This window comes from Pseudorasbora parva, chromosome 4 (assembly GCF_024679245.1).
Source record: "Pseudorasbora parva isolate DD20220531a chromosome 4, ASM2467924v1, whole genome shotgun sequence".
NCBI classification, from domain to species: Eukaryota; Metazoa; Chordata; class Actinopteri; order Cypriniformes; family Gobionidae; genus Pseudorasbora; species Pseudorasbora parva.
The window spans coordinates 6649544-6667594 of record NC_090175.1 but is presented as its reverse complement, the minus strand read 5'-3'; the positions used below and the strand labels follow the sequence as shown (position 1 = coordinate 6667594).

General features: G+C 39.8%; 1 protein-coding gene and 1 long non-coding RNA gene across 2 annotated transcripts in view; one reads left to right on the top strand and one right to left on the bottom strand.

Annotated features, from left to right (window-relative positions):
• LOC137072769 (complement C3-like) overlaps nucleotides 1–9916 on the bottom strand; it is a 42177-nt gene extending 32261 nt beyond the window's left edge. The window contains exons 1-17 of the mRNA XM_067440693.1: nucleotides 9756–9916; nucleotides 9485–9680; nucleotides 9181–9349; nucleotides 6761–6834; nucleotides 6524–6612; nucleotides 6188–6270; nucleotides 6009–6096; nucleotides 4551–4653; nucleotides 4312–4432; nucleotides 4098–4213; nucleotides 3831–3977; nucleotides 3548–3751; nucleotides 3221–3412; nucleotides 2994–3146; nucleotides 2782–2911; nucleotides 2543–2614; nucleotides 2190–2387 (exon numbers count right to left, since the gene is read on the bottom strand). Of these exons, the coding sequence (XP_067296794.1) occupies nucleotides 2190–2387; nucleotides 2543–2614; nucleotides 2782–2911; nucleotides 2994–3146; nucleotides 3221–3412; nucleotides 3548–3751; nucleotides 3831–3977; nucleotides 4098–4213; nucleotides 4312–4432; nucleotides 4551–4653; nucleotides 6009–6096; nucleotides 6188–6270; nucleotides 6524–6612; nucleotides 6761–6834; nucleotides 9181–9349; nucleotides 9485–9680; nucleotides 9756–9826 (2206 nt within the window). The 5' untranslated portion in view covers nucleotides 9827–9916. The remainder of the gene's footprint in view (nucleotides 1–2189; nucleotides 2388–2542; nucleotides 2615–2781; nucleotides 2912–2993; nucleotides 3147–3220; nucleotides 3413–3547; nucleotides 3752–3830; nucleotides 3978–4097; nucleotides 4214–4311; nucleotides 4433–4550; nucleotides 4654–6008; nucleotides 6097–6187; nucleotides 6271–6523; nucleotides 6613–6760; nucleotides 6835–9180; nucleotides 9350–9484; nucleotides 9681–9755) is intronic.
• A 2877-nt stretch (nucleotides 9917–12793) lies between these two features.
• LOC137072772 (uncharacterized) lies at nucleotides 12794–17764 on the top strand. The gene is made up of 3 exons (XR_010904677.1): nucleotides 12794–13286; nucleotides 17413–17497; nucleotides 17627–17764. It is a non-coding gene; the product is annotated as an uncharacterized lncRNA (long non-coding RNA).
• The last annotated feature ends 287 nt before the right edge of the window (nucleotides 17765–18051 follow it).

Genomic DNA, 18051 nt, shown 5'->3' with positions numbered 1-18051 from the left:
AAGAAACAATAAAACATCATCTGATAATTCCCAATAAGAGCTTCTGTAGTCGTCTGACAGAAATAAAGTCAGTCTGGTTAGTAATGTGTGAAGCTGGTAATGCTGTTTGTGGAGTTGTTTAATCCTCTGATGAGATCTTCAGAGATTTAATGTCTTCTCTTTATCTTCAGTTGATGAAATCATGTTTCTCTTTCCTTCAGTGATAACAGCAGGTGTTCATCAGTGTCTGAACTCACTCTCTTCTTTCCTCTCTCTCTGTCGAGTGGTCTATATCAGTGAACTAGTGTAGGGAATAGTGAATAAGGGGATAGGGAGTGATTCTGAACACAGCCTCTGAGTGTCGACTTTAAGCGTGTTAATTCACAGTATATTACTGTTGGCTATTTTCTCGAAAATGACAAATATTACCCAGAATGCATTGTTTTCTACAGTATATTACTGTTTTAATCGAAAACAGCATTTTACTGTCAAAATGTGGCCGTTTTTTTACAGCATTTTTTTACAGTGTAGTTTTCCCCAGATGTGTCCTATTAGCCTCCTCCTTGTTATCTTGTTAACCTTGATTCATTGTGAATTTATACCCCAGTGCTTCAGTTTTTCTCTGTCTGTCGTTGTTTAATATCATGCAGGTTTTCTCTGTTCCCCGAGTTTTCTTTTGTGTTTTTTCTGTTATTTTGTTCTGTGACAGTGTCTGCCACCTATGTGCTTCAAATGGGAGGGGTGAGCAGTGGGTGGTTGAAATTAGCAACCTCACCGCTAGATGCCGCAAAAATGTACACAGTGGACATTATAGTTGTGAAAGTGCCACCTACAGTCCAGGAAACATCTTAAAACAGTGTTAAATCTTCACATTTTGACACAGAGCACTGCAATAGAAGGTGGAGCTATCTAAAGCTAGCCTATAAATCTAGACGCACCCTAGCGGCAGGAAATCTAATCTGCCCGCAAGTGTCGTCTAGCAACTCTCAATACCCTTCTGAGCTGTAATCGCCTAACTCTTGCCGGGGCAATCACATCGTGTATATAGTCGGTGGGCAAGGCCATAATGACGGCGGCCGAGTTGCGTTTGCGTGCTTCTAGTAAACACAGAAACTGGCGAACGGCGGTCTTTCGAATCAGCTTTGACTGCGATTCTGGAAGACTTGGAGTTAAGCTTTTCTCTGAGAAAAGAACAAAGAACAGCACTGAAGTCATTCTTAAAAAGGGAAGATGTGTTCAGAGTTTAGCCGACCGGATACGGCGAATGTTTAATCTATCAACAAGCTCTGCTTCACCTTCGTTGCTCTGGTTGGTGTACCGCTATCCTATCGCGTGCAGAGGGAGTTTGAAAGACAACCGTTTATCCGCCCCTCAGATTGAGCTGTCAATGGTGAGTTTCCAGACCAAACATCTTGATGTGGGTCTGGCTTGTCAGGCTAATCTAATCTAAGGCCTATTCGGACTGGATTAGATTAACATGGGGACATGGGGGTAAAGGAATTATTACCAGAGGTTCTCGGTGATTTTAGTCCTGCCCGAAGGTGCCATCTCGGTAGTCATTACGGACAATGTCAGTAAAGATTACCGAGACTTTTAGCTTCTGTAAAAAGGTCCGGAAAAATGACCTCGGGTAACACTAATCCCGTTCGAATAGACCCTCTGTAAAAATGTATGGTAAAAATCCATAATTTCCTGTTTAAAAGTAAAAAAAAAACGCATTTTGCTGCGATTGAAGCATTCGATTACGTTGTAGAGGGACAACTCTGTCACAAATTTTTCGCATATGTTAAGCAAAAAGAAGATCAAAAGCACTTATTATAGGTACAACACTTATTTTAGCTCTAGAAAAGTGTCTATTACCAACACAATCCAATCAGAATCGTTAGACTGGATCTAACTGTTTATTAAAACAAACATTATATTATAGACAGAGTTCAGACTGGCGCTCATGTTGTGTGTTGCTCACGTGATAACAGCAACGTCATTCGCACATGACGACACTGAGGTCACCGTGGTGCGTAAAGCGAGTCACTCCTCCCACTTCTGCTAGTTTTACTGAGATGTCTTAATCCCGTGCAAATTGGCCATTTATATTACAAATGTCCTGAGGTAAAATTACTTTACCTCCCACGTCCCCATGTTAATCTAATCCCGTCCGAATAGGGCTTAAGAAACTTAAGATATTGCAACAATCTTAAGTTAATACTTACTGCGAGCCAGAATCATCTCCTCCTCTTCGGTCTTCATGTTTTTGCGGATTTTCATCTCATTGCAGCAGTAGAGGAAGGCCTTGACACACTTTGGCCCGTCTACTATGTAGGTGGCTCTTCGTTCACAGGTGTAGCTGAGTTTAGTATCCCTCATCCCAGCAACACAGCACTGCTTCTCTTCACCAGAGTATTGACCAGCTGAGAAGATAATGTTAGTGTAGATCAATGAGGGGAAAAATTAAGTTCCCTAAAATATAAACCTTATACTAAATGAGAGGCTCAGTAAAATGTCAAGAAGATCTTTTCTGCTTTGAATGACAAGAGTAAAATCTGAGTAAAGTCCAGTTCCTCACCCAGTGTAGTAGTGATCTGCAGGAGACTCTCAGCCCTTCGTTTTCTCTTTAGAGGGACGGGACACTCAGGCACTGAGCATGACAATTAGTTTTAATTAATTAGCATATTGTAAAAAATATGTTAAAGAACTCAAGAGAACTCAAATCTGTTTTGTGAACCTATTCAAATATAAATATTCCACACAAAAAAAAACAAGTCACGCATCAACATTCAAGATTCTGTAAAAACAAAAAAATACCTGTTCTGGTGTTGGTTCCTCCTGCAGTGTTTGACTCAAACATCAGTCCTGCATCACTGAAAACCCCCATACAGTCCAGCCCCCCTCCTGCCGTACAGCCGGTGTCATGCTTCTCTATTGTGTCCCAGATCTAAAAGTGCAAAAAAGATGCCAATTACAAGTGTTTCAAATATATGCTGATTGTGCCATGATGTCTGAGGAACATCCTTCACCTGAGTCTGAGTGAGTCTGTTCTTGTTAAGGACTTGCACAGCCTTGTCAACCACCACCAGCCCAACTCTAGCTCCAGGATCTCCAGTGATCTGCAGTTTGACTTCATCTCCTGTGCCATAGTAATTCATCTTGTTCTTCACCTGAAGCTTGAGCTGTTAAAACAAGAGACACTGATTGAGACCTAGTTGATTCACACATCAGCCATTTCTTGTAATGGTTGACCCACCGTTCCCATGCACGTGTCCTTCACGTCGACCCAGACTGAATCAGACACCACCTCAGACGAGCCCACGTGATAATAAGCCACGAAGCGGAAGGACGGCACCATGTCTTTGGTTACAGGTAGAGACAGAGTCACTAGAGATTGTCCTCTCCTCTTAAACCTGTCTGCTTGAACAATCTGACCTTTACTCAAGATCTGAAAATGAAACAGACGAGTGAACACTATTTATGACATTCATACGGTTTCAAACACAAGCTGTGGTAGAAATCAAATACTGATGTAATTGATGCATTGCTGATACAGATGAATAATACATAATCATAATCTTACCATGTATGTGTAATCTTGATCTTTGGCTCCTGGACTTTGTCCAGTGTTGAGATTGACTTTCATTTGATCACCGATCTGAAGTTCTGCAGCATCAATGCCGATGTGCAGGTAGTTCTTGGAGACTCCTTTGGGAACATAAGCCTGAGCCGTCATCGTCTTCACTGCCTGCTGTCCATCTCTTAATTGTGGATCTTTGGTCTTTGCCTGAAATATATATATATATATGCTGATTCACAACAACTACAAATAACTGTCAACAAACTATATTTATTCTATGCCTTACAGTGATCTGCAGTGTTGAAGATCCTCCTGGAGTGTTGACAGTAACCTTTGCAATGCCATTGGCTGTTGTATGACCTCTGATCATTCCAGGATTGACCTCCACTTCCACATTTACAGCAGGCGTCTGGTCAGGATTTGTTACATAAACCTTTTTATAAAACAAAAAAAAAAAAAAAAAAATCAGCCACCATCATGTGTAATCAAACATCTTTTTAATTGTTTCTCTGTTCTTATAACCCTTCAGGTTTGTAAAGTAAAATTTGTATACCGAGACATCAAAGGGCATTCCAGGTTTGAAGAAGTGTGGTGTTTTTTTGAAGTGAATGGCGTACGGTGACGTCACAATCTGAATGCCTCTTCTTTCCGTTTCCACCATTTCACTGCCTGAAACACACACACACACACAGGTGTGCGCGCAATTAGCCTCTCATATACAATCACACACATGTGCATACAGATGTACAGTGTCTGTTGAGTCTTACCGCTTTCTGTAAGAAGACTGACTGAAACATAGATTGATTGTCCGACCAGCTGGTTAATGTCTCTAAAGGTCTTAGTGATCATCTCTCTGGTCAGTTCTGCAATACCTTCTCCTTTAGTTATCTATTTATGTATGAGAAAGACAACATCCGTCTAGAAGATGAGGTAACATTTTAAGTTGTCCTGTAGGTGAGGAGAAATGAGATTTATCCCAACTTGTAAACTCTTTAATTTCTCTCACCTGAACCTTTTGAAGAGAGGAAGTAATACTTGTTTTCTTCTCACCGTCCATCACACCAAACACCACATATGCATTTCCTTCCACCTTCTTTCCAAACAGGTAGCTATAAAAGCACATACAATTTCTGCTGTAAAAACTGAACAGTGAAGATGGCTGTGCTCAATCCACATCCAGTTTCAGCACAATACATTTCAGTCATATTAACAGTACTGTATATCTGAGTTAGGGAGAGCAGGGGCGAAAGTACCATTTTTCAGAAGAAAAAACATAATTTTAAAAGATAATGTTTTAGACAGAGATATATATTTGCTCTGGTCAATAACTCACAAGTGTGGTCTATCAATAGCAGGTGGTATTTTGTACAAATGCAGGAAAACTACAGTATAATTTCACTTTGACCCCATCAGTTGAGACGAAAGTAACACAACAATATAAGCTAGATTGTTTTGTGTTACTCTTGTTTTTTTAAAAATACCTCACTATGACCTTTTTAATATGTAACTGCAAACATATTTTGTAACTACTTTATTATTGAATTAAATTTTCATTTTAAATTTTAAGTTTAATCAAATGTTTCAAATATAATCTGACAATACAAACTTGTAGGCTTAGAATATTTTTTCATGCAATGCCAATATATTTGATAATATTTTTCTTCAACAATTAAACAATCTGAACAATATGAAAATTAAATTAGCATAATATGCATTATATATAGTGGGACAAAAGTAACAAGTGTTACTTTCGTCCCGACAGGAAGTCCTGACATTTAAACACGATTTACTTTTATACTGAAAAACTTCAGGATGTGTAAGAGCAATGAATAATCTGTAGAGTGATCATTACTGTGACACATGAAATGAGAAATACAACTTGTAATTAGAAAAAAAAGTACCGTTTCAGTAATTTACTTTCCGTACTCGAAAACTATATTTCGGACCCAACTGCGCGAAACGATGACGAAATCACATGATTTTTAGCAGATCCATCAGACGTTGCGTGCGGAACGTGCTGTCATAGCTTTGAATGCAAATGTAGTCAGGGCTCTGAGAAAATCGCTTTGTTACTTTCGTCCCGTGTTACTTTCGCCCCGATTCTCCCTATATCTGACACATTTTAAAAATTTAACAAAGGTTATTGTTAAAGGTAAAGTTGTATTCTTAATAGGCCTACAATAATTATCGGAAATTTCACCACATATTCGTTGTCCAGATCTATTGGGAAGTGACCGGCAGGACTGAAACAATATTCAATAATATTACTCCTTTTGAGATTAAGATAAAAGTCTTAGTTACTTTACAATTTACAGTATAAAAAAAACACACTGGAAAGGCTGGAAAGTTTTGGTAGCTCATTTTACAGTATTTCATATTTACACACAGATCTATTTTAAATCAGTATCTTCACGCATCATAGATTTAATCTCAGTACAATGAAGCAGAACATATGTTGTCTTACTTGGCTTCAATTTCGACTGTCAGACTCTGATCATCCACATAGAAGAATGATCGACTGGGTTTTAATTTCACTTCAAATGTTGGAAGCACTAAAACCAAGCCAGACAAATAAATAAATAAATAAATACATTATTTTAGTTATCACATTTTTACATAACATAGTTTTCTGACACATCTTACCATATTCCTTGACCTCAAAGTCAGTAGTAAACTGCTTCTGAGGGGTGTTTGCGAACTGTGTGACCACCTTCCACATCCCAATACTGGAAGATACAGAATACACCCAGAAACATATTGTCTGATTTCATGACATCAAAACTGACATTGCTTTAGAACAATCTAGGATTTTGCTTAAGAACATGATTACAGTAATGTTACACTGACAGAAACATCTGACTTTAGCGTGGGCCATCTGAGAAAACATTTGTCCCTCATGGGGCGCCTATTGAGGAAACCTAAATGCTTGGTCTGTTTATTTAAGTTTAACATCTTTAGTCCTGTCAGTGTTTTACATACTTGGCAACCTCAGGAATGGCGTATTTTCCGGACTTCATCCCTTTCGCTGGAAATATCTTTTCTGATGAAACTGTGATGCCTTGTGGATTCTAAAGAAACACAGAAATCAGCATCAACACCGCGTTTGTTGAGATAATCAGTTCAATGATGGTCATTACAACTGAAATGTCACAATTCAATAAATATGTGAATGAACAAGTGTGTGTGTGTGTGTGTGTGTGCTGTTTGTTTGTGTACCATGATTTCCACCGTGACTGCAGCCTGACTGAGGGGTATAAGGTTGGGCGTCAGAGAGAAAATCCTGTATTGAACTGCAAAAAAATGTAAATACTTTGTTTGAACGTTTTTAAATCATTGTTATTTCAGTTTTTACGGATTTTAGATACTTGTAATCTAATGTGTTAAAAAATTGGGTAACGCTTTTGATTATAGCCCGTAAAGTATTGCATAAGTAAAGAAAATTTATAGTGTAACTTTCAGTAAAGCCACTTTCACACTGCACGTCGGACCCGCAATATTCCCGGAACACTGCTGGGTCGCCTTCTGTGTGAAAGCAACCACGTCCCGGGATTGATTACCGAATTCGACCCGGGTCGGGGACCTAGTAATATTGCGGTATTTGACCCGGGACGAGCGCTGTGTGAACAAAAGCCAAAACTAATGCCGCAACGTATACGTAGTTATCGTGCGACTCCTAGAGCTTGTTTTTTCAATAATACAACCCGGCAGTGCCAGAAGAGCTAGTCGGTGTTTTAAACGCAGAGAGTGTTCGTATACAAAATAAACTAAAATTAAACAAGCAGAAATGTGCGCAAACTGGACACAAGTCGAGACCACGGAGCTCCTTACTATCCGCGCTGAAGCTGAGATCGCTCGCCGTTATACGTCACATCAGGATGTCACGTGTCAACTCGTTCCGGGACCGTTACGGGTTGTGTGTGAAAGCGTACATATTACGGTATTTCGCTGGCAGTGTGAATGGACCAAATCTATCGGCCCGGGAACAAATGCCGGGTCGCATTATCCATGTATTTGCCGGAATCGCAGTGTGAAAGGGGCTATAGTAAAGTAAAGTAAGTATGTGTAGATATAAGGGAACAATATGTAATATTTGGGGAATAAATGGGTAACTATCAGGAAAATGAATACATTATACTGTAATTATTTTTTAATTAAGAGGTACATATCTATGTAGTTACAGGATAAGTGTGAACAGAGACATGCTTGGTTTTCTCCGCAAGACTCCACTTTCACAGTCACATTTCTTTCATGATTGGAAACATCTGCCAGGGGTATCAATCGCCTTGGATCCTTTCAACGGAGGTGGAACACGGCTTCTTCAGCTGCTACTTCCTGGCCCCAAAGAAGGACGGTGATCTGCAACCTTCTAGACTTTTCCTAACTGAACTTTTCTCTCTACAAAGGGAATTTCAAGATGCTAACGCTGATTATCATATCTCAGATACATGCGTGGGACTGGTTCAAAACGGTAGGCCTGAAAAATGCTTATTTCCATATTCAGGTCGTCCGGCAACACAGGAAGTTCCCCAGATTTGCCTTTGGAGGAAAGGCTTATCAATACAGGGTTCTTTCATTCAGCCTCACCCTGGTGCCAAGGACTTTCACGAAGTGTATGGATGCTGCTCTTGCCCTGTTGAGGCTCCAGGGCATCCGCACACTCTAGACTCTGCTCCGTGCTCGCTGGACCCCCCTCCAGCCCCATTGGACTCCACTCCAGTCCACCAGGCTACAGTTCCTTCCAAGGTTCCCAAGACTCCAGCTCATTCCAATGGTCCCAAAAATCCAGCTCATTCCCAAGGCTCCAGCTCCTTCCAAGATTCCCAAGGCTCCAGCTCCGCCCAAGGGTCCCAAGGCTACAGCTCCTTCCAAGGTTCCCAAGGATCCAGCTCCGCGCAAGATACCCAAGGCTGACCCGCCATGGCCGCCCTCAGCTCCTGACCCGCCATGGCCACCCTCGGCTCCTGTCCCGCCATGGCCGTCCACGACTCCTGACCCGCCATGGCCGCCGGACGTCCTAGTCCCTCCCTGGAGACCTGCATACCCGTCTGCACCACCCCGCACCTGAGTGTAGGTCTCCAGGGTGCCCACCCTCGAGGACGTGCTTACCGGAAGGGGGAGGTAATGTCAAATGTCACGCCTGTTCCCGGACTCCATTTCCCAAGATCTTCCCTGTCCCGCGCCTGATTTAACTTCCTTGTTATCTCTCCCACTCTCCCCAGATTCCCTGCACCTGGTCCTCTTCATCTGCCCGCCTTTATAGTGAACTCATTCCCTGCACTCCTTGTCCTTCGTTAACGTTATGTCCATTGTGTTTCATGTCCTGTTTCTAGTGCTTGTATAATAAAGCCTGTTGTGTTTTGGAAATTCTGGATCTCCTCTTCTCTGCTACACTACACCTGATCGTGATAAACTTCCTTTTATTTTATTTTTTTAAATTAATAACACCCTTCCCAAAAAGCAAATGCAGCCATTTCATGGAACAACCCAGGCCATTCACACTCCATCTGTCCTATATTTAATTGGTTATGTACGTGCAAAGGTACACAATCTTTACAATGTCATGCTGATGTGACACATTAAACATTCACATTGTGTTAATGCACTCTATGTTTCATGTTTTAAGCACTGAATCGTACCTGTGCTAGCAGGCGTGTAGATGGGCTTGTCTGTTTGTACAAATATATATCCAGACTGGAAAGAGACCATGACCACTTTCTCCAGAGTGTGGGATGAAAATTGAGCTTGTAGATACACATACTGCTTCTCCTCAGGATCATCAGAGAAGAGTTTCTGATTATCAGAGATCTAAAAACAAAACAAAATGAATCAGTCCTTTGCAAATTTGGACACAAACAAAAATAATTTTACAATTTAAAAACTTAATTGTACAAATGTAGATGCACACAGGTACAATCACACAAGCTAAAACTATGACATCACCTTTATATCTGTAAGGATCTGGAAATTCTTGTCTGCTGTCAGTCTCACTGATTTGGACAGTATCTCCTTGTCTTTCTTTGGGTGGTTCTTCACTAAGATCTTTACATCAAGAGCTGGTCCAGAGTAATCCTGAGCCTCCACAAACACGTTCTCTGAGGAGCCCACTCTCAGCAAATTAGGAGCTGACAGAACGTATCTGAGGAGATCAAATCAAATCTTAAAAACAGATCTATTAGTAAGTCTATGAACAAACGGTGTGTTTAATACTCACAGCGGGTCACACAGTGTGAGGAGGGGTGAGGAGAGAAGAACAACAGTCACACACACCAGCTTCACGTCCATCCTGTCTGTGTGTGTCTCTTCCTGTAAGTGTCTGTGAACCTGCAGAAGCTCAGATTTATACCTGCCCTGTGACCCTCAGAGTCCAAACTGCCGTCTCTCACCGAAACCCCATTCCCATCATGGGGATTAGGCAACATGTTTGGGAAGGGGAGGATCTTGGAGCGATTTTTTGTAGGATTTCCAAAATTACGAAAGAAGCATCAATAATTGCACTTAAAATATTGTTTATCCGTATAAGTGTGAGGAAAAAAACATTAGTTATGATGAAGCTGTGTCTTTCAATATCATGTGCTTTTGTGAGCAACCATTATTTATTTTTATGGTTATCATGAAAATGTTATCATGCATCCCCTGCATACTCAAACCAAATAAATGCCAAGACTAATATTGCAATTCTTGAACCTTCTAAATTATAGGCATAATTGTCTCCCGATACTTAATTCCAAAAGTCCCAAAAATAAAAATATTTCTTAGACAAATTGTCAACTGTATATCATTATGCATTCATGAGTCTGAAATGCACTTTACACATGTAACACATAAGCAACTACTCTTAGAAATCTGTGAACTGATGGTTAAACAGTTTTTTGTATCAAACATGATACTTATAAAGAGTTTGAGAGTTCTTAGTGCATTTCAGATTTCCTGTAAATCATCATGCCTGTTGTGTAAATACAACCTTTGGTAAATTGGCAGCTGCTCTATTGATCTTTTAGGGGTTGAGAGAACTAAAGAACAGTATATTTTCACAAAAATGTGCCAAAGCTGTAAAGGGCACCTGGAATGAGGTTTGTTGATTCATTTGTTTTGCTCAACATTTAACTTTTGTAACACTGGCAGGAACAGAAGAGATGACTGGCATAGAATGGATCTATGTGCAGCACCCTCTAAAAAACAAAAAAACAACAACAATTGTACATTTTAAAGGGGTACTTCAGCACTGAGGAGATGAATCTGTATTTAAACTGGGTCATCAATGTAGTAGAAATGTGAAATTATTTTTGAATTTGGTGCTTTCTAGACTTAGCCTGACAAGCCAGACCCACATCAAGATGTTTGGTCTGGAAACTCACCATTGACAGCTCAATACGAGGGGCGGGATCAACGGTTGTCTTTCAAACTCCCTCTGCACACGATAGGATGGCGCTACAACCAACCAGAGCAACGAAGGTGAAGCAGAGCTCGCTGATAGATTAAACATTCGCCGTATCCGGTCGGCTAAACTCCGAACACATCTTCCCTTTTTAAGAATGACTTCAGTGCCGTTCTTTGTTCTTTTCTCAGAGAAAAGCTTAACTCCAAGTCTTCCAGAGTCGCGGTCAAAGCTGATTCGAAAGACCACCGCGGTTCGCCAGTATCTGTGTTTACTAGAAGCACGCAAACGCAACTCGGCCGTCGTCATTATGGCCCCGCCCACCGACTCTATACACGACGTGATTGGCCCGTCCAGATTGTGAGGAATACAGCTCAGAAGGGTATTAAGAGTTCCTAGATGACACTTGCGGACAGATTAAATTTGCTGCCGCTAGGGTGCGTCTAGATTTCTAGGCTATTCTAGACTGAGAAAAGACAGAAAATTTATTTTTGTCTCATGGGGATGAAAGACTACAATTCCCAGAATGCTTCGCTGCCCTGTGAGGCCATTCCCAAAGCAACCGCTACTGGATTACTGTGACTAAGTTGGAGAAGACACTACGGTTAAAAACTGAACGTGTCTGTTCAATATAATGATCAAGTCACCGCGCGAGTGTCACAGCACTGAGCACTGACTGCAGGAGTCAGATAAATGAGCTGAGCTCTCGTGATGAGAGCTGAGGTAATCGCGACTACACTCGCGGCATACATTCACAACGCGAGTTCAGTCTGACGCGTTTCAGTTCATGCCTTTGCAAGCTTAACTTTCACAGAAATTAATTTGAGAAGTTAAAAGACTTACATTGCTCACCATAGCTCCGTTTAAATGAGTGCCTGTAGCTGCGAGCTGAGCCCTGAGTGTGATCTCCATCCCTCATGCACGGGTTCAAAACATGCGGAAATGGCTCCCTCTGCTGGCTGTAATCTTTAGCCTTTGGCCAAACATTCCTCCTTTGATGCAAATTTTTCCAGAAATAAAATGCATAAATCGGTCTCAGGGGGATATGAGCGGGGAAAGCACAATCATTTGAATATACTTCAGGGTTTCTGCTGATACAAAGCCATATGCTAATCGCTGAAGTAATCATTAAAGTGGCCGTCACTAGAGCTGCTTTTTACCTCTAAGTCAGGGGTCCTAGATATTTGATGTCTTCCAGAGTTTATCTCCAACCCTTCTTAGCCACCACAGTATAAAACTCATGGCTCCCAGCATGCATTTCAGCATTAAGTATGTCGCCTTTGTTCAGACTGCATTTTCTTATGTTGTGATGTGTATAGTTATATTGTGTACTAAGACTGGCTGAAAATGAATTGTGATTTTTCTAGACAAATACTTGATTATTACGGTGGAAAAAGAGTATAGTTCCTAGCCATATCCTTCTAGAAAATCACAACTTTTCATGTTCAGTCGGTCTTAGTCCACCGTGTGTGTGTGTGTGTGTGTGTGTGTGTGTGTGTGTGTGTGTGTGTGTGTGTGTGTGTGTTTGAGTTGCACAGGTATATTTGTAGCAAATGCCAAAAATATATTTTATGGGTCAAAATTATAGATTTTTCTGTGTTGCCAAAAATCAGCGTATTAAGATCATGTTCCATGAAGGTATTTTGTTAATGTCCTACCTTTTGAACATTATTATTAGTAATGTGCATGGCTAAGGACTTCATTTTGACAACTTTAAAGACAATTTTCTAAGTATTTAGATTTATTTTTTTTGTACCCTCAGATTCCTGATTGTGAAATAGTTGTATCTCAGCCAAATATTGTCCTGTCTTAACAAACCACACATCAATGGAAGGCTTATTTATTTACCCCTGACTGGTGTTGTGGTCCAGGGTCACAATTGAAAACAATGACACACAATTAGTCTATTTTTAACTTTAGTCCCATACAAATCTGATAATTATCATAAATATATATAGTATTTGTTAAAGGTATGATATGTGCCTAATGATGTGATGTATTTAGAACATTAATTATATGTAGTACAAAAAAATAATAATTAAAAAATAAAAAAATTCCCAGGAATGTCCCAGCTACGGAATGACCCAGCTACGTTACATTCATTTAGGCAGTTTGATGATGAGTTTGCGTAAGCGCGCTTTGGAATAAAAAAGTGGGCGTTAGGATTCTAAAGGGAGTTTCACGTGAGTTTCACGGGAACAGGTACAGCGAGTTTACGCGCTTCCGGACGCAGGTGAGAGAATCATGAACGCGCGGATCAAACGAGGCTGCGTCGCGCTCTTCGCATGGACGCTGCGGTCGTGATCGGTTTGGGTTTATAGTAATAATAGCAACAGTTCCTCCGCGGATGTCACACCATTTTCTCAGGTGAGATGAGTTTCTCTTTTAATCAAATGTTATTCCTCTCAGGGTGTTTTGAGAACAGCTCGTCAAACCGGCTGCGCCACCGACATTCCGTGACTGACTGACTGACTGAGGAGAAATAGCTCATTTATCACCAGCTGTGTTTGCTTAATGTTAAATAATCTTCAGAAAATAGTAGGCTAATCCTTACACTTGAAGGATTAGCCTGTTTTTAGTAAGTATTGTTACGAATATATAACCAGATGACAATACTTTGAAATAGGGGAATGTTTGACGTGCGTAAATACCAATACATTGTACAATACGTTGTAATGTGATGTGATTGTGAGGTAAACTTGTGTGAAACTTAAACTTTTAATTTAACGCTGAAATGCGTGGCATTGGTTTTGTTTATGGGTAGTTGGCAAATAAGTAACTTTTTTTTGTTTTTATGTAAAACATCACTTTTGAAGAAAACAAATGCATATTATGTGGTGAGACGTTTGAGGAAAAATAAGGGGTCATTAACTTTGTCAGTTCTTTCAGTGTTTTGAATTTTTTTTACTGAAATGTGTCCTATGGTGTGACCACAGATCTTTATTATGCTTCTCATTGGGTGTGAAAGAAAGAATTAAGAATATAGTGGTGTTGCACCAAAGGACAACAGAAATGAACACTTTTATAAGTGTTCCAGAAAAGGGAAATATTTTTTTTTTTAATGAAAAAATTGTCATGGGCTTCAGTAACACAACCTTGAATGGGGTTCTACAACCAATTGAACTTATCCTGGTTTTAAATTGGGCAATTCTAGTTTGTGGTGTCACACTGGAGGACATTGTTTTCAGTGAGAAAATGTACTTTTATTTATTTTTTTTAATATATGGCTGAAGCACTTTTTTTTTTTTTTTTTGCAAGCTTTGAGTCACCGTACTACAGAAGAGGATTAGGGCCAAGCAAAAAAAAAAAAAATAAAAAAATAAAAAAAAAAAAAATCTCGAGATTAAAGTCATTATAATGCGAGATTAAACTCGTTAAATTTCGAGAAAAAAAGTCGAGATACAATCTCGAGAATAAACTCATTAAATATCGAGAATAAAGTCATTCTGTTTCGAGAAAAAAGTCGAAATAAAATCTTGAGAATAAACTCATTAAATATCGAAAATAAAATCGTTGTTTCGAGAAAAAAAGTCGAAATAAAATCTTGAGAATAACGCATTTGATCAGTGTTCATTGCATAGCATACTGATAGAGGACATTAATATAATTTTGTCATAATTAGCTAAAGTTGATAGTATTTCTTTGTTACTGAAAGAAAGTCTGAAATATAGCTTGACTAAGTGATCCAACTCTGCCATGTCCTCTATCAGTATGCTATGCAATGAACACTGATCAAATGTGTTATTCTCAAGATTTTATTTCGACTTTTTTCTCGAAACAGAACGACTTTATTCTTGATATTTAATGAGTTTATTCTCGAGATGCTTTTTTTTTTTTTTTGCTTGGCCCTAATCCTCTTCCGTACATTACCTGTACTAACGGTCAAAAAATGTGGTTTAAAGAAATGATTACCTCCAGATGCACTGTAAACACACCTGAACAAAATTTGAGACAGTCACACCATAGGAAAACTGAGATTTGGCAAAAAAAAAAAAATATATATATCTAAAGACCTAGGGCCTATCAATCAATCAATCAACTTTATTTATATAGCGCTTTTACAATCACGATTGTGTCAAAGCAGCTTCACAGTGTCAAACAGGGTAATATTGCGACAAAATTAGATTTGGCTGTACAGCCGTACTGGAGAAAACAGTGATGTTATCAGCTTATTTTAATTTATCATATAGCGACAATGTTGGCAGATCAGTATTATAGTTTATAGAATTAAATAAGACCTAATTCATATATTTTATTTGTATAATAAGTTGAATAACTTTAATCATATTTTTAGTGTCCCCAACTGAGCAAGCCAAGCCAAAGGCGACAGTGGCAAGGAACCAAAACTCCATCGGGGCATGATGGAGAAAAATAAACCTTGGGAGAAACCAGACTCAGTCGGGGTGCCAGTTCTCCTCTGGCCTATTAACACACCGTGTAAGATTATTATTCTGGCAACCTTACAGGTCGGAAATCATATTAGATCGGATTATTCAAAATTTTCAGGGTATCACGGAAGAGACAGATTTATTTAGGATGGGGCGTCAATTACACAAGAGTATGAATACATGAAAGATCGGAATTATTGCGCCGAAGACGGGTTTTGAGCATGTCGTGCCAGTGAGGCAAATTCGGAGGAGACACCATTTGACACGGCTCAGCAGACACTCCAGGATGCGTTGGTCATGTCCAGGCAGGTCCACCATCCGATCCGGACAGGGCCCAGATCCGGGATAAACCTCGGGATAAACAGAGAGACTAACATTAGCGTAGATGTCACTCTTTTTATGATGTAACTAGTACATCAGGTGTTATGGGAAGTGTTCCCGGTTCCGGCTGACCTAGTTAATACAGCCTAACAATCAGTCCATTGATCTGAATAATGAGAGTTAAAAATGTTCTATGTGTATGCCATAGTAAAGAGATGTGTTTTTAGTCTAGATTTAAACTGACAGAGTGTGTCTGCTTCCCGAACAATGCTAGGAAGACTATTCCACAATTTAGGAGCTAAATAGGAAAATGATCGACCGCCTGCAGTTGATTTAGATATTCTAGGTATTATCAACTGGCCAGAGTTTTGAGACCGCAATCGACGTGATGGGGTATAATGCGTTAAGAGCTCGCTTAAGTACCGGGGAGCTAAACTATTTAGTGCTTTGTAAGTAATAAGCAGGATTTTAAAATGTATGCGATGTTTAATAGGGAGCCAGTGCAGTGTTGACAGAACTGGACTAATATGATCATACTTCCTGGTTCTAGTAAGAACTCTAGCTGCTGCATTTTGGACTAGCTGGAGTTTGTTTATTAAGCGAGCAGGGCAACCACCCAGTAGAGCATTACAATAATCTAGCCTTGAGCTCATGAACGCATGTACTAACTGTTCAGCATTTTGCATTGAAAGCATGTGCCGTAATTTAGATATATTTTTAAGATGATAGAATGCGGTTTTACAGATGCTAGAAACGTGGCTTTCAAATGAAAGATTGGTATCAAAGAGCACACCCAGGTTCCTCACTGACGACGAGGGCTTGACAGAGCACTCATCAAGTGTTAGACAGTATTCTCGGTTACTACTTGTGGAACTTTTCTGTCCAATAATTAAAAATTCAGTTTTATCTGAATTAAGTTGCAGGAAATTACTATTCATCCAATTTTTTATATCAGCTATGCATTCTGTTAATCTTGTGAATTGGTAGGTTTCATCCGGGCGTGAGGAAATATAGAGCTGAGTATCGTCAGCATAACAATGAAAACTAACGCCATGTATGTGAGACAAATAAACATTTAACCATTTACTGCATTTTTATTTTATTCATTTTTATTTTTATCTTATTGTGTGACAAAGAAAATGCCATGTCGCATCAACGACCCATAAATAATTGATGCCTGAGTAAAATCTCCCAGGATCACCTCATAAAGTCGGATGAGCTCTAAAATGGCCACTACATAATTAATACAAGAGGTTTTATGTCATAGTTTGGATAACATTCTAAAATATGAGTAGTTTATATGCTAAAACCTAAACATTTGACTGGTAGTTTGTTTTAAAAATCGAAATAATAAAATAATGGTAATGAACAAAAAGTATTATTATATGTTTGATGCTACTTTTCAAGGTGTGTTCACCTAAAATGGAAATTGATAGTTTTCTCATCTTTGTGTAACTCCCGAACCCGTATGACTTTCTTTGTTCCGTGGAACACATTAAAGGAAGAATTTTAGCTTGCTGGTATAAATTAATGGGCTCTGAGGCTTTCAAGCTCCTTAATGATGCAACTCATTTGGTCTATTCCAAGTATTTTGAAGTCATAGTTTTGTTTGAGGAACAGATAAAAGTTTAAGTTATATGGTTTTGGAATTTTTTTTTTGCGGATGTCCTTGTAATTGTAGGTCAGTGTTGTTCTCCCAGACTAATAATTAACCCCATCAGTCCACAGCCAAACAGTGGACCCTTTTTTTACGTTATCTTCTCATCTGTGTTTGTGTATTGTAGGAATTCACGTCTCACCTCTACCTCGCTCTTCCACTAGTTTAAAGTCCCCTTCCAAAATGACCACGGTGTAGTCGCAATTAACCAGGTACTTTGCTTCTCGCACACACATGGATGCTCACATCTTGTCATCTTGAACAGGCACACCCTTGGACAACAAAAAGTGCATATATAGATATTCTCAGTCTGTTTGTTTTTACATGTGCGGGGGTTGGAGCATCATGAGTTCGGCGACCGTCTCGGGCCTGTTCATGCCAGTGTTGTTCCTGCTGGCTCTGGCCGTGGTTCTGTTCTCGTGCGTGCTTCGTAAAAAGAGGAAGATGGAGGGATCGTACCAGCCCAGTGCAGAAGAACGGCAACAAGCCAAGAACAATAGAGCCGAGAAACCTGGTCTCACTCTCCCACTGCCTAAAGAGGAGAGACTGATCTGAACGCAGCCCTCAGAAAAGATGCTGAGGTGAAACCACACCACTGTTTAGGTCAGCCAGGTAAACCTAAACAGCACATTTATTATGATGTAACATTGCTGTTTATATTCCGATCGCCATGCCAGACGCACGTGTGCCGACAAGGAACATTTAAAGTGGTGGTGGGTATTTATTCAGCGTTTTCGACTGAGATGCGAGAACGCTTTCACACCTT